Source organism: Mustela nigripes, chromosome 14 (genome assembly GCF_022355385.1).
Source record: "Mustela nigripes isolate SB6536 chromosome 14, MUSNIG.SB6536, whole genome shotgun sequence".
NCBI lineage: Eukaryota > Metazoa > Chordata > Mammalia > Carnivora > Mustelidae > Mustela > Mustela nigripes.
The window spans coordinates 13,659,887-13,676,535 of NC_081570.1; the positions used below are offsets into that span (position 1 = coordinate 13,659,887).

At 52.3% G+C, this 16,649-nt stretch overlaps 1 protein-coding gene across 2 annotated transcripts in view; it reads right to left on the bottom strand.

Moving 5' to 3' along the window:
- The window catches only part of CAPZB (capping actin protein of muscle Z-line subunit beta), a 125,885-nt gene extending 116,948 nt beyond the window's left edge, over positions 1 to 8,937 (bottom strand). For both annotated transcript variants that reach the window (XM_059376438.1, XM_059376437.1), the window contains exon 1: positions 8,778 to 8,937. In XM_059376438.1, the coding sequence (XP_059232421.1) occupies positions 8,778 to 8,780 (3 nt within the window). In that variant the 5' untranslated portion in view covers positions 8,781 to 8,937. The remainder of the gene's footprint in view (positions 1 to 8,777) is intronic.
- Between the last annotated feature and the right edge of the window lie 7,712 nt (positions 8,938 to 16,649).

Sequence of the window (16,649 nt, forward strand, 5' to 3'; positions counted from 1 at the left end):
CCACTGCCCTACCCAAAATACCAAGACACAACCCTTCGACGGCCGGCTAAGACATATCACCCTTTGCAAAAAACAGGCCACAGCTCAGAAAGATCCAGTCACTTTCATTTTAACAGCCTGATCCAACAAAACCTTCTGAGGTCTAAACCCAGTCTTCAGCCACCATGGCTGGACATGCAGGTGAACCTCTTGACCTCTGCTTCCTCATCTTTAAAATAAGCATCTTGGCGAATCCGCGCAGGACAGGCGGGGTAGCAGAATTTGGGAAGCAGGCACTTCTGAGAGGGTCTGGCCCGCAGGGGGATGCTAACTAGCTGGGGGCCTTTCCACAAGCTCCTCAACCTCTCCGAGCTTCAGTTCCCTCCTCTGTGTAATGAGGAAACCACCATCACAGGGTTGGGTTGAGGGAATTAAAGGTCGTGACTGCATTCAGCAGAAACAGTGGGAGAAGGAAGGCACCTTCCAGACCCATGAGACCCAGGAGGAAACACTCAATAACCTAAGGGACGAAGACTGCTAACTCGGGCACCTGCAATTCCCGCTGCACAAGGGCACTCTTGAAGACCAAGTCAGAGGACTCAAATCTCAGGACGACCAGTGGTCCCCAGCTGGCAGGAGGGGGTAGGCAAGAAGCAAACACAGTTGGCCCTGGACGTTCTCCAAGAGCAAAGCAGGGAAAGGGGCCCAATGCGGGCCCTGCTGCGGAGGGGTGCGCGCCCCCCAGTGGTGCCATCCAGCCCCAGTGACTACAAGGTAGGGGCGGGGAGAGGGCCAGTTGGTGAGCAGACAGGCTGTGTTCAGCAAAGAAAAGGACTGACAAAAACAAAGCCAGATCCATCAGGGGAGCATGCGACTCCAGATCTTGGGGTTGTAATTTCAAGCCCCACGTTGGGTACAGAGATTACATAAAAATAAAATCTTTAAAAAAAAAAAAAAAAATCAAAGCCAGAGAGATGATACAGAGAGAAATTTAAGAATAGCTCCTTCGGTGGCCACAGTGGCTAAAATCGGGTTTTTCACCAGGAGGTGTGGCGGATAAAAGCTCCCCCTTTCAGTTTCTTAGCAAAAAAACTCTTTATGTAGCCCATCCCTGTAAAATCAGACATACCCCTTCAGGGCCAAAGCTTACCACGGAGAACCTTGTGTAGCAGCATCAGATAGAGCGAGCCAACCCCAAATCCTCCATCCACTAATCATGGCTACGGATAAGGACGAGGGCATTTGGTACCACCAGAAAACACACAATTCCCCCGGGAGGCTGCTTGTTACTCAGCCCAGCAGAAAGTACATGCAAAAGCATCTTTTCACAACCTTAAATTTTAAATTAAAAATATTTAACTTGGGGGGGGCGCCTGGGTGGCTCAGTGGGTTAAAGCCTCTGCCTTCAGCTCGGATCATGATCCCAGAGTCCTGGGACCGAGCCCCACATCAGGCTCTCTGCTGGGCAGGGAGCCTGCTTCCCCCTCTCTCTCTCTCTGCCTGCCTCTCTGCCTACTTGTGATCTCTGTCAAATAAATAAATAAAATCTTTAAAAAAATATATTTAACTTGGTAAATGTTGAATGAATTCTCTGCCTGAATCTCAGAGAAACCTCTGCCAACAGTAAGCCTGGATAATATTAACGTAACAAACTGAGCAGGAAGCCTTCAGTGGTGGGTGAGGATGTTCAGGGACTGAGCAGGGGCAACTGCGGGCCCTCATGGCCAGAAAACAACAGACTGCAAGCCCTCAAGACTTCCAGCCTTTAGCAGGAGACTTCTTGGGCTCTCAGCAGAACGGGAGAGCTACACTGCCTTCCAGGTTGGCTGGGAGGTTCGGTGGGCCACCACCGAGCAAGCATCCATATTCGTAAAATACCAGGTCGCGGCCAACACTCCGGCTGCACTTACAGAGTGCCAGGCACCATCTACACTTGCCACACACAGGCTCACCCCACCCTGGGACAGGTTGATGGCTCTGGGAGCCACTGGGGGCTGCTGTCTTGGAAGAAACAGGGCTACTGGACTGGAGACTTCTCACTAGGAAAGTTGCAGAGGAAGGCTCCCTTTCATAAGTCTCCAGATGCTGCTGGGGTGTGACCAGGAGGGAGAAGGGAAAGCAAGTGGCTCCCTTAAGCTCAAGCCCTTCTGTTGTAGACTTCAACTTCACCCAGCTGGGTCTGCACCTGGGCCCCAGGCCGTTAGACTCTAAGATTTCCCTGCGTCCATCCACCTCCTCCATGTAAGACTCATACTCTACTAGGTCTGTCTGATGGCTCCGTGAGCATCCATGGAATGAATGAACAGCTGGATGGGAAAAAAACCTAGATGCAGCAGCACCAAAGGTCCAGAGCCCGGGCTCCAGGGTCAGACTGCGGAGGCTGGCCTGGGTTCTCGCTGGCCTGTGCCTGCGTAATGAGGGTGAGATGAGAACCCGCCTCACAGGGCTGCTTTGGGTATTAAAAAGCCATCAATAAAAACCAGCTCCTGCTATTTATTCGGGACACCATGCAGGGCCCTCACTGGGTCCTTGCCACCCTGGGAAGACTGGCTGTCTTGGGCGGTTGTTTGCCCTGAGCCTAAGGCCAGCAAGCCCTGCAGAACTGGGAGCCACCCGCAGACACAGAAACGGCTGGGCTAACCACTAAAATCCCTGCTCTGTTGTTAATAGGATATCAAGGCTTTGCAGACACTACTATCTAGGATTTCAAGTGACCAGAAATAGCAGTTGGATCAATGATAAAGCCCCCTATCGGAAGAGGGTGGGAGGGGACGTGAGGAGTCACCTAACCAGAGAGCTGGGAGGGGGTGGCAGAAGCGTCCCCCTCAGCCCCAGAGGTGGTAAATCACAGCATTTCACTCTGCTTTCCTAACTTTATCTTTTTCAACCATGTGTTCCTTTTCACACCCATGGCCTCACAGGGCCTGGGACCCTCCTAACTCCGCAGGCTGGTACTGGCAGATGCCTCCAACCCATCGCTCACCTCCTGGGGCCTCTGTGCACACCACGGCCTAATGACGCTTCCTAAAATACCACAACTCTGCCAGCCTCCTCCAATTTCTACCTGCCCCGCCACATGCTTAGCTGGCTCCACACTGTCCCGGATCGAATGCAAACTCCTGAGCTTAGCAGCTCCAGCGCTCCCCAACACACTCCCGGGACTGAGGCACCCGCTCTGTCCACTTTGTGGCTGGTTTCCAAACGCACGAGGCTGACCGTACCCCTGAACTTTGCTTTGGTCCCAGGCAGTGCCTAGAATGGCTTCTCCTGGACTGCACCCCAGCCTTCTGCCTGGGCTTCACACCCAGCCCCCACCCACTGCCTGTGAACTTAAGTGGTCTGCAGGGCTTCCTGGAGGAAGTAGAACGCAGGCCAAGCAGACAAGTTCCCCATGCTATTTAAGCCTTTTCTATACTGTGTCCTTCTGCTGCACTCAACTTTTTGGATGTATCCTGTGCCCCTTTCTTGATTAGAGGACAGGGATTATGGCTTCTATTGGTGCACCTTACTCTCCCATATGCAGAATAAGACAATAATCAAAGCTACCAACCCTGTGTGCCAAGCATTGGGTTAAGTGCTTACAAATTTTCCCATCTTTTTCCCGGTAGCCCTATAAAAATGTTATCCTCATGCTACAGATGAAGAAACTGAAGTCAGAGAGGAGAAGACCCACTTCAGATCACATGCAGAGTGGCAGACACAGGACTCCAACCCACATGCGCCCAACGCCAAAGCCCACATTCCGCGGAGCAGGCAGCAAACAAAGTGCAACCGGTCTCAGCTCTCTCCACGCCTTCACTCGGCGATGATGAAGCACCTACAAGCCCAGGCGAAGTGTGGGGCGGTTAGTGGGAACCAGGCAGACAAGGGCCCTGCTGCCCGGAGCTCACAAGCTCTGTCCCCAGTCCGGGAAAGAGGGCAAGGACTCACAAGGGCCTCCACCAGCACAGACAAGGCATCCAAACTGCAGACAGACAGCATCAGGCTGTGTGCACAGGAGCCTTTTCTGCAGGGGAAGTAGAGCCTCGGGCTCTATTAGAGAAGCTCTTCAAGACATAGCCCATAGCCAAGCGAACGCCAGCAGGCAGTCAGGAGCAGTGGACAGGGGTCTATCTCTGGACTCAGAAAACCCAGTTCCTTCACTTCACAGCCACGGAGGGCCTCACCACGTACCCTTTCGAACATCATCTGTAATACGGTGACGAGAATAGTAACAGTGAGCATGTATGTAATTACGTGCCCGATGCTGCTGGAAGGACTTGAGGCCTACTGTCTCATTTAATCCTCGAAACAAGCCTTATGAGGAGGTCCTGTTCTCATCCCAAGGCAGTTGGGATCCCGGTCCTAACTGCTTATCCTGTGCTGCCTCCCTCCAAAGACTGAGCTGTCCTGGCAGGGCTGAGGCCCGGATGCAGTGGGCTAAAGCCCCCAGCACAGCTCACGCACATGGCTGGTGCCCTAAAAACATACACCTCCACCTCCTCAAGCTGCAACACGACTCTCTGAAAGCTTAGGTTTAGAAATGGCATTGCTGTAGCTGGTCCTAACGTCTGCAGCCTCTGGCCTTGCACACCCCGCTCTCACTGCCGGGATCTGCTGCGAGAGCTACGGGCCCTTCTGCTCTCAGCTTCCGAGACACAGCGAGCTCCAGCACCGGAGTCAGAGGGACCCAGCTCCGAGGCCCAGGCGCGCCACTCTCACGGGTCGCTCCACCTCTCAAGCTTTAGGTTCCATGTAAGTAAACTGGGGGAGATATCATGTGAGCCATGTTTCTGGATCAGGAGCTCCCCCATCAATGGCCGCTACGCAGGTCAGAAGGGCAGGACTTCCAGGGCGACACAAGGTCACACTTCCAGGCAGGAGGGCTGCTGGGGTGCAGAGGAACCAACAGGGGGGTGTGCCGGGCAACCTGCTTCCACAGTTACAGCAGCAGGAAGAACAGACACACTCCCAGACACACGCTCTGGGAGCGAAACCAGACACAAGCCCCCACTTTCTCTTAAATCTCTGCCGGGTCTCACGCAAGTGGCTTGCCCTCATATCAAACAAGGATCTTCCCTCTTCAATTTTAGGTAAAGTGACATTTCCCCAGCCCCAGAATGTAAGCTGTGAGGAATGGACCCATATCTTGCTCAACAGTGCGTCCTCAACACATAAAGCTGTGCAGAAAAGGCACTTACTATACACAGAATTAACGCCGTCCTATAGCTTCAGGTGCCCCGAGGCGCCTCTGTGTTTGCCTACGGGGCAAGCATTTCCCAGCCTGGGACGCGGGGCGTCTCCAGTCTATGTACTTGCCCCGCTCCCATCTCCCTGGGCTGTTAGTCACCTGTCCTCTGGTCTCCCCCATGGAATGTAAAAGCAGCACTGTACTTCCGAGTTATAAATAGGAATATCTGCTTTCAAACTCTGATTTATCAGCTCAATCTCAAGCTATTGACTACTGGCTACCCTCTGCACCCCTTCCACCAAGGAGGCTAGTTGCGTTTAAATGAACACGGCTGTATATAGTGTGGGGTCTGGGTCCATACCAGGAGCCCAGCCAAGACAAATTAGCGTCAACTATATTGTTTCACCTTGCAGCAATGTGACAGGCTTCCATCAGCTCCAGCCAGGCAAAACCATCTGTGAGCCGGAGGGACAACTCCTGAGGGGGCCTGCCTGGCCTTTCACTGCTGCAGCCCCACCAGCTGGCCCTGGAATCAGAACTGGTAAGTCAGAACAATCACTCCCGAGTTAGAAGCTACAGCTGTGTAAGGAAAAGTGCTCTGAAACTGTAAAGAGCTTACAGCGGTAAGATTGTTGCCTGCTAAGGGAATGCATGCAAATACATTTCATCTGCCTGTGCACTTAACTGATGCCAACAAAAATCATAGAATTCACTTCAAAGTCCAGTGCATTTTAGACTCTCAAACTGCTATTTCCCTCCATGGCTAATAGAGAGCTAGCTGTTTTCTCTACCATCAAATCTACTGAAAATAAAAAACACAGTGGCCTTAATTCATTTACCTATTACACAACACCACATCACCACTCGTGTCCTCGCCCAACTGTCTAGTCTGGATTATTAGAGCGTCCATGTAAGGGATCAATTTGACAATACAGAGTCAGAAATTATTTCTAAGCCTGGAGGATACTAAGAACGAGTTACTGAGGAGAGAAGCATGAAAATCCAAGCGCCTGAGTTCATGGACTGAGACACAACCTAAAAGAGCACTCTATGCCACTTCCTTCAGAGCCAGGTGATGTTCCAGGCCCCAGCTGTGCAGGCATGGAAAGCACAAAAGAAAACCCCCTGCCCTGGAGAACTCACACCCTGGCCTGGGGCCAGATATGCCCGCACCACCATGGGACTACCACACTGCTAGGAGAGGTCTCTTATGTAAAGGACCCAGAACACAAGCAGGAGTCAGTAAACGCTGGTTCTCCCTTGCCATCCCTGAGTATCCCATTATTCTGTTTTCTAAACAGCGTCCTTTCTATCTCCTGCCACAGAAGCAGCCTGGGACAATGGGGAGGATGGAGGTTAGAGCCTGCCGGGCCTGCTCTCAGCAACGGAGCAACACCCTGAGTTAAGTCACTCCACTTACAGCTTCACCTGTAGAACAAGGACAGCCACTACCCTCCAAGGGCTCTGTGTGGGTTCAAGAGGCTCATACAGGTCGACTGCTCGGCACAGGACCAGGCACCCAGCAGTTCTCAAGAAATGTTAGCCCTTTTCCTCCATCCCTTTCACAGTTTTCAGACTGTCCAAATTAAACCCCAATACAGGACTCGTGAGAAATCATGTCGCTGTGCTCCTCCTGGATCATGATATGGGCATTTCCCACTACCTTGGGAGAATCAGAACTAAGGCAAGATGCCCCTCCCTGCCAGATACGCTGCCCTAAGTAGCCCCACCTGGCCGCTGGATCCACACTCCCCTGCTTCTGACCTGACAGCAAATTTATAAAACCTCACTCCACTTTCACCGTCCTCACCCAAACCTGTCCTGGAGTACTTCCCCACCCACGCCTGGGGTGGGGCCACCTTTGGGCAACACAATCACTGGAGAAGTCCAATAGCATTAAAAATGGCTATTAAAATAGCATTCAATAAGCCACAATTTTAATCAATATACAGGAAGGCAGCAAGAAAAAACTTAGCCACTCTTTAATTAGTCATCCTGGTTCAGCAGCCACATCACTTCATTAAACAAGAAACTGAGATCCTCAAAACACTTTGGGGCCCAAAGTTCACATGCAAGCCCCTGCCAGCACTGGGCAGGAAGAGCAGGTGGATGGCCTGAGCTCTGTTTGCCCATCTCCAAAGGTTCCTTGACCTGGCCCTTCCAATCCGGGTGGTGAGCCTGCCCCGCAGAAGGCTGCAAAGTGGAGGCAGGGCAGGCTCACTGGTGGAGGCCACGGTGAAATCTCAAGCCAGTCACAGAGCCCCAGAGCACCTGGCTCATTATCAAAACAAACACCACGAGTGGAAGTAGCCCGCTGGCTCTTTCCAGCTCTGTCCTCCAAGTCCCGCTCACCTGATCCGAGGTACCTCCATAATCAGCAGTTCCAACCCTCACGAGCTGACAGTTCAGGGGGAAAGGGAGGCTGCGTCTGCTGGGGTGCATCGTGTCCAGGCCATAAGTTGGCCTCGAGCCCCAGCGGCCCCCCCAAGGGCTGCAGCCTCATAAGGGCGATTGTGCGTTCATTCCTGTCCTGTCGGCTCCCCCCCACTCATTCCTCGGCTGCGACTCAGGCTCGGGCAGGGCATCCCGCAGGCAGTGCACCCTTGGCAAGGAGGCAGTGGCCACGGAAAAGGGCCCGCAGAGCGCGGCGCTGCCTTCCTGCCTTCAGGGCACACAGGTGCCCGCCCTTCCCTCGCTCGCCCGCTCGCTGCCGGCCGCCTCCCCAGAAGGAGGCAACCCTCCACCTGCGAAGGCACAGCCCCGGGACCACCACCCGCCCCCCGAGGGCAGGAGAGCTCCCATCGCTGCCTAGAGGCGGTAAAGGTCCTCCAGGGGCAGAGGGGAGGAACTATCTGGGTCGGGGGCAGGGCAGGGACCAAGGCCCCGGAAGGAAGGTAAACCCCGGGACCTAGGATAGCGGGGCTGACGCAGGCTACGCTAAGAGCGGTGAGAAGTCCGGGGAAGGGATGGCGGGGGTTAACGTCCAGCGAGGGCCGCGGGCGGAGGAGGGGGAGGTTCAGACTAAGGCCAAGGAGGGAAGAGAAGATTTAAGCTGAAGCCACGGAAGAGCGGGGCAAACAAATCGAGACTGAGGCCACTGGAGGAGGGGTTGACTGGGGTCCAGACAGAAACCATGGAGAAGAGACAGGCCCAACCCGAACCACAGGGAGGGGAGCCCAGTCTGGGCCACGGGAGGGAGAAACGACGGCCTACCCCGGCGGCGGGGACGGGCAAAGGGGACCAGCCCCGGCCGTGGCAAAGAGGAAGGGGGACCACCCTGGATCACCGGAGAGGGGTGCCCGGCCTGGATCACGGGTCCAGGAGGGTCTCGCCTGGGCTATGGGGGAGACCCGCCTGACCGAGAGGCGGAGAGTGGGACTCCAGCTTGAGCCAAAGGCGGGGGCTGGGAGAGGGAGGCAGGGTCGCTGCCCAGCCCAGGTGCTCGTGCAAGCAGCCCCCTCCTGAGCCGGCAGCGATGGTGTCCACCTGGGTCCGGGACCCCGCCCCTCCCCCACCCGGGGGACCCACCCTGTTCGGGCCAGGGGCTGTGGTGGGACGGCGGGGGCGGGGGCGACTTGAGCTCCGGCGGGGCCCCCGGGCCTGGGAGAGAGTGACGTCGGGTCTTTACCATGGTGGCGGCGGCGGCGGTCCCGGTCCCGGCGTCTGTGGCTCTCCCCCCCGCAGCAGGGCCCGGCGCTTCCACTTCCCCGGGTGCCCAGGAGTGAACATCCGGGTCAGCGCCCCCCTCCCCCCGCGCCGGGCCGCCGCCACCTTCCTTCCCCGCCCCGGCCGGGCCCGGGCCCGCCCCCACGCAGCCGGCTCTCGGCCAATGAGCGCGCAGGGCCGCGGCGATCGCCAAGTATGGAGCGCGGCGCGGGGGGAGGAGCGCCGAAGAGGGAAGTGCGGGGCGGGGCTTGTGAGCGGGGCGGGGCGGAGCGCGGCGGCTGGCGGGGTGGGCGGGTCGGCCGGGGACTCAAGGACTGGGCGGGGACGGGGGCTTCCGCCCGCACCCACGCCCCACCTCCGGCTCTGGGGCTGCAGAGGCGGGGGTGGCTGGGGGACCTTGCGCGCGATCTCCCGGGCGGGGACGCGGAAGGCGCTCGGGCTAGGAGGGGTCGGGCCCTGCCCGCCCTCCCCGCCCCGCCCGGTGCACGCGCTTTCCCGCGCGGATCCGGAACTAGAGCTGCCGCGGGGCGGACCTATCCCGGAGACCGAGGCCGCCCGAACCCGAGGTGGGGTCCCGGCGCTGCGACTTGCTAGGTGGGGGGCCCGGAAGCATTTCGCTGCACCTGAACCCCATCTCTAAAGGAGTCTGGGGCCGCACCACCCACTGAGTACCCGCTCTATACAAGGCCTTGTTGGAGGCACCGAAGGAAAGCAGAGGTGCAGGAGACAGGAAGATACCCCCAGAGTTACCTGCTGCAGGATAGCTGTGTGGACCACACAGGTAGAGATTAGAAAACTGCATCAATAAATCCTAGGCGTTTGCGAGATGTGTTACAGAGAACCAGCCCATTTGCCCAGTGGGGCTGCCTCACTCCACAGAGTTACTCAAAGTCTTTTTAACCCCCCATTTCTCCTCTCTCACTCTCTCTCCATTCAACAAATAGCCCCTGAGCTTGGTCTAGAAGGCAGGAGAACCGGGATTCTAGCCTTGCTGGTAATAACCTGCCTTGCCTGGCTTGCTCACTCTCTTTTCTGAGAATCAAATCAGGACACCCGTGAGGGGATTGTAAACTGTAAAGGGTTGCACAAATGGTGGAATTACGACCACACACCAGGCTGTGTCCTAGGCCCCCATCCTCGGGGAGCTCGTAGTCAAAAGCTGCCAGTGTCATTAAAATGGATTCAAGTGAGTGTTTAAGGCTGTGTTATGGGAATTCAGAGAATGGAGTGCCACTTGGGAATTCTCACACTTGGTAAGCATTTATTGAGCACCTGCTGTGTACTGAGCACTGTTCTGGGCTCTAAGGATAGAGCAGCAAATTTGACAGTCCCAGTGCATGCCTTTGCAGAGCTTGAACAGTTGAAGGGGATACCATCAGCTATGAAGTAAACATAGTGTCAGGTGGTGATTAGAGATGTGGAGGAGACTCAGGGTGGGGGAATTGCCAGGCGGATTAGGGAAGTGGGGCCTCAGGGAGGGCTAATTTAGAAAGTAACATCTGATCAGAGGGAGGCACAAGAACCAGCAAGAGCACAGACCCAATGGGGGCAGTCCCTGGTGTGTTTATGGACCGAGAAGTCCAAGGTGGCTGGCCCAGATTGAGCAGGAGAAAACCGGTGGAAGCTGTCAGAGAAGTGCCCAGCAGGGACAGGACGGGGCCTAGGCTGGAGAAGGATTGGGAGGCTGCTGTGTCCCGAATGGACTGTAGGGGGCTAGGGCCAGTAGAAAGCTATTTAAGGCATCTATTATTTATTTAAAAAGCACTTAAATGGGGCTTCCTATACGATGAACACTGTTAAGCACTTTACAAATAGTAGTTCATTTAATCCTCAAAACAGGTAGAAAGAGGTACACTGAAAACCATACAGCAGATTGGACACTGCTTACACGAGGGTAGTAGCCACAGAGGTGGCAAGGGAAGATCCCATTCTGGATATTTGCTGTTAGCTTGATGAGAAGAAGGAAGGAGTCAGGGATGATGCTAACAGGTTTGGCTTGATCAGCACCAGAAGGATTTGCCACTTACCCGTCTGTGGAAGATTGTAGGAGAAGCAGGGTTTGGTTTGGTTTGGTTTTGGTGGGGGAGTGTAAGAGTCAGTTAGGGGCAAGTTCTCTGTCTGGGATGCCTTTTGGAGATCCGAATGGGTAAGTAATCAGAAGAGGTTGGAGTTGCTATGAGAACTGTCGGCTAATAAATGACATTTTAAGGTACTTAAGAGTGCAAGACATCTAGGTGAGTTCATGGAAAAGAGGTCGAGGTGGTAAAGAGGAACCAGCAAGGAGACAGAGAAGGCGTGACCTGAGAGGTCTCACCAAGAGAACGTGGTATCCCTCCTAGAAGACGGGGGATCAAGGCATGAGGGAAAGATTTGGGAAAGAAAGAACCCTTGAACTTTTTATTCGTAGAAAATAAGATTGACAGGGAACCTTGCTGTTCAAAATGCATTATCTGTATAGTCTCATCTGGTCCTCACTGCCACCTTGTGAGGTCAGTGCTATTAGTCCCATTTCACAGATGAGGGAACTGAGGCACACAGGCACAGAGGTTAAGTCATTTGCTCGAGATCACTTAACTAATGAGTTCAAAGCCAGCCAAAGCCCATATTCATAACCCTAGGTCTGATCCCGTTGCTTCCCTACTCGAAAAGTTAAGTTCCCTGCTTTGAAAGTTAAGTTATATCATGGAAGAGGGTGCGGGGGCAGGCTACACCATCTCTCTCCCGCAGCCCCATTTCTGCTGCTTTGGATGCACCTGCTCCATTCCTTCTTTGCAGTCCTGCATCGTCAGCTTGTTCATAGCACTATTCCCCTCAACATTTCAGCCTGCTTTGGGTCCATCCTGCCCCCTCTTTTTCTGCATCAGCTCCCTCTATTAACTGGCAAATTATTTTTGTTTCCTACTTCAGATTATTGTGTCTCCTACTTCAAATTGCAACAGAATCCAATGGCCCCATCTCCTGTTTTAATGATGACAGCTCATTGGACAGGTCCCCGGCTGGTCCACAAATTGGGTCCCCACAGGTTGGACCCTACCTGTGACTAGTCAACCATGGCCATGCACATGGGGACTGTGGGCATTACACATAGCTGCCCACCAGGGGCTGTGGATAGGCAGACAAGGACCATAAATATTTTTAGTATTGTTTCTTCTCCCCTCCTTTTTCAAAACCCCAACCCCTCTTGAGGTTCATGCTGTCATATTTTCCATCTGGCACCACCCCTCCTTTTTGCTCTCATGACCTAACTTCCTCCCCTCCTGTACCTTTTTTTATGACTTCAGCATCCATATACATAATCCATCAAAAATAGTCTTGACTCCTCCCTGATTTCTTCCCTAAAAATGAGTTTTTCCTTCCTCCCACCCCGGGTCTTACCCTGGACTTGCTCTCACCCATAATTGCAATGCCTCAGAAAACACAGACTCATATCTCAAGTCTGACTTGAACCTCTTTACTATAGCGGCACACACAAGCATTTCTTCAAACTTGTCAAGCCCCGCAAACCTTTGACCCTACCCGATCCTTGTCTTTATTCTCCCTCTCAAGCTCACTTACCTCCTCACCCAGCTTAGCCATGATCACCACACCTGCCTCCTTGCAAAAACCACTAACCCGTTGTCTGTTTTCCTCTAACTTCTGCAAACCCAAGTAAATCCAGCTAGTCTCCGACACTCTGCTTCGGAACATCTGAACATTGCTGGGAAATGGAAAGTGACCAGCGTCCTTTAGTTTGATGCCCCCAGATTTCAAATGAGCCCTGGCTAGCAACCCTGCTCTATATCTCCACGGTCTTCAGTTCCCCTTGCTACTGTGCCAGGGTGATCTTTCAGTCTCCCACCCGTGCCCCTTCTCATGCTTCACTCTAAGCAGATGCACCTGCCTCTTACTTTATAGAACTCTCTGCTCTACCACCTGCTCCACACTCTTACCCACCTTCTCTGCTTTCCAGCTTTTGCCCACCTATCAGAGCGGACGCCTCTGCTTGCACCCTGGATCTCTCTGTCCCTCGTCATCTGTTTTTCCCTCTGTACTGGATCATTCCCATCTGTTTAACATAATACGCTCCAATATCTTGTATCTTAAACACAAGGATTTTTGTTGTTTCAGCAAAAAAAAGCTCCTTGATCCCACGTCTCCCTACAGCCACCTCCCCATTCATTTGCTCCCCTTCACATCAAAACCTTGTGAGAGTTCTCTGCAACTGCTGCTCCCACATTAGCTCCAGTTTCTCAGGTCAGTCTGGGTCCAGCTTCTGCCTCCACCCGCCGACCTGGAAACTCCATATTGTGGAAGCCAGTGGTCGCTGTGGGGCCTCAGTTCACAGCTGACTCCTTGGTGTTTGCTGCATTCGCCAGTCTCCTTGATGCACCCCTCTTGGTTCTCTCGTTTCCCCGGAGTTTCCTTCGATGCCTCCTTTTCTGTATCTAAATGTTCCTTTGGTTACTATGGCTCTCCAGCACCTAGAACATAATAGGTGTTCAGTGGAGGTCTAAGAAATGAGATTGTCATATTGACATCATAGGACTGATTATTGTGTATCTATGTGGACCTAGAAAAACAAATAAAGTATGGTTACTTTTAAATGAGTGCTTACTATGTGCTAAGCTCTTTCAGTGTATTGCCTCATTAATTCCTCTCAACAATCCTTTGAGCTAGGAATTTCTATTATTACTATTTTATAGAAAAGGAAGCGGAGGCACAGAAATGACATGCCTAAGGTCACACAGAAAATGCCTGGATGAATCCATCCTCACTCTGGTCTTTCTGACTGAGTCTGTTCTGAGAATCCCTAAACTGAGGTCATATGTAAGAGAGTGCTTTGTCAATGCCAAAAGATGATGCTACTACATTCCAGCCCATAACAAGGCAACTTACACATAGTAGGTGTCCATAAGTGTTTGCTGAATTGAGGCAGGGTAGGAGGGAAGCCCTGAGCCAAATTGTACTATCAGCCAGGGAAAGAAGAAACAATCCCAAGGACCTCAGGGAGACCGCCTTCCCCTGTACACTGAATCTTTTGTGATGCTCACCAGCTAATACAGGACACCTTAAAAGCAGGCATTATCCAGAAGCTTCTCTCCTTCCTTCCTTTGATTAAATCCCCACAGCTGGAAATGTGGGTTCATAAAGGCACAGGGGACTGGGGCTCACTCAGCCCCAAATCAACTCTGATTTAACAAGCCTGAGCCTGCTTCCTGAGTTGGGGATCTTCTTGGATTACTAACAGTGGTTTTAGATGTTCTACCATGTCTTTGGGGACACAAAAGAACCCTAGAATTAGCTTCTAACCCCTCACCACACTGATCATGAGGGAGGAGAACTATTTCCCTGGTGGTAGGGGAAATCGGGGTACTGTTACAAAATGAAAGAGAAGAGATGCTGTAGAATAGAAAAAAAAAAAGAAGAAGGTCATACGGCCATCCATTCTGGGTAAACTCATGCAAAGCAATGAAACAGGCTCCTTTTGGGGCTCAGAAATTTCTAGTCATTGGAACCCTAAGCAGGACTGGATACAGGCAAAACAAAATCCTGATTTCCTTTGAAGACAGAACACTGTGTGGTTTGTAGAGGAGGCAGTCTTGGCTAGACAGCTTACATCAACTTTTCCACCCCTTAGCATCTTGAAAGAACATGTAGCAAGAAGTGGGAAGGTAAACAGACCACTAGCAATCCAGTTCTTTTTAAACACATCCCCAAAGTCAGTGCCAAGAGGATATCTTGGTCTGAGGTTGGACACCATCCTCTTAGGGCTTTTGTTTTGGCTTTTCTAGAAGGTACCTGGGAGAACTCACAGCTGCCTTCTGCTGGACCAGAACTATTTGTATTCTGACCATCTGTGGGGTCTTGCTCAGAGTTACAGAAAGGCCTCTCACATGTGGGCCAGCTGTTGGAGTTTTTATATGCATATTTGGGAAAATTCATGTTTAGTTTATTAAGCTGGCCAGCCAGCTGCCCACCAGGCTTGGGATAGGCCTCTACAATGTGTCTGAGGCTGACCCTTCCCCGTGTAGTTTTCCCTGACAGTCCCCTCAAAAGCTGAGTTTGGGGCCTCCTGCTCTGTGTTCCTCTGGAAACCTTGTACTCTGAACACCTTTATACTTGCAATTTGCCCCTACTACTTTCCGGGCTCCTTGAGGCAGGGGCTGTGAGTCCTCATTCACAACTAGCATCGTACCTGGGACGCAGAACTCTGTGAATGAAGCCTGGTGAGCCAGAAAACCTCCAAGCATAGTTGTCCGGGAGGATGCAAACCCCAACTCCTCCAGTGTGCTCATAGCTAATTCCAATCGGACACTGCACTGCTGGAAATGAAACTGAACCAGACGTGGAATTGGCGTAGGAGCATGTGACTCTTGATCTCAGGGTTGTGAGTTCGAGCCCCACACTGGGCATAGAGATTACTTACATATGTAAACAAGCAAACAAACCATTTACTGGGGCCCCTGGGTGGTGCAGTTGGTTGAGCAACTGACTCGGTTTTGGCCCAGGTGGTGATCTCAGGGTCATGAGATCGAGCCCCATGTGGGGGGCTTTGTGCCCAGTGTGGAGTCCGCTTAGTTTAAGATTTTAAGATTTTCTTCAAATCTTTAAAAAAAAAAAAAAAAAGATTTTAAGATTTTCTTCTCCCTCTACCCCTCCCCTGGTGCTCACTCTCTCTCACTCTCTCTCCCAAATAAATAAATCTTAAAACACACACACACACACACACACACATACACACACAAAAAACATTTACCATAACATCAAAACACTCAAAAAACTTAAGGATTCATTTAATGAAAGATACACAAGTCCTGTGCACCCTGAAAACTAGAAAACTTGCTAAGAGAAATTAAGTTGCTAAATAAATAGATGTACCCTATTCATGGATTGGAAGACTCCGTATTGTTAAGATGTTCATTTTGATGATCTGTAGATTCAGTGCAATGTTTTCCATTTCTAACATTCATTGGTGCTGCCTATTTCACACCTTAAAAGGTCGGACAAGATCAGATGTCCTTGATCCCAGATTCTGTAAGGTCGGGCCCCATTTAAAGCCTATATGGATCAAGAAAACTCTGGTGGCCAGATTTCTCCATCAGGATTTGTCCCTCCCTGGACAGCTGGCATTACAGTGCTGTTGGGCTCCACCTGGATGACTTTTTGCCCTCTGCTTTACAATACCGTGACTGCTGGAGGTGTGTGGCACACGCAGGCCACATGTTCACCTTTTCCACGTCTTCTTCCTGGGCTCAAATATAGTCCGTGTTTCCTAGCATCCCTTGAGGGAGGTCGTGGTCATATGGCGGGGTTTGTCCATTGGAATGTGGGAGGAAGTGAGAGGACCCACCTCTAGGTAGGACCCTTAAACCCCACTTGTGGCCTGTGCCGTACTCTCAATCTCTCTCTCTTTGATTGTCCACTAGTTGAATATGCATAGGACGTGAGGGAGGACTCCAGGGTGGACGGAGCCTGAATCCCCTCCCAGCACAGTCCCCTGAAACATCCGATCAGACTGTCTCAGGGAGAAAATCAACCTGTGTGGTCATAAGCTACTAAGAGTCCGGGACTGTTTGTTTCAGCAGCTAGCATGATCCTGACTAATACAGGTCGAAGGAGCTCCCGTGATAGCTTCCAGTACAGCAGGAGATGTTTGGGACAACCAATTGAGGCAGGATTTCCCTAAACATGTGAAGATTCCATGGCTATCTCCAGGTAGATCCAGGGAGGCAAGACAAAGACCACACAGCTACACGGATGGTGAGTCAAGGTTTGAACAGGGAGGTCTGTCTGACCCCAAAGCCTATGCTTTTCCCACTCTTCCACACCACCCCAAAACAAAGAGGTAGTCTAG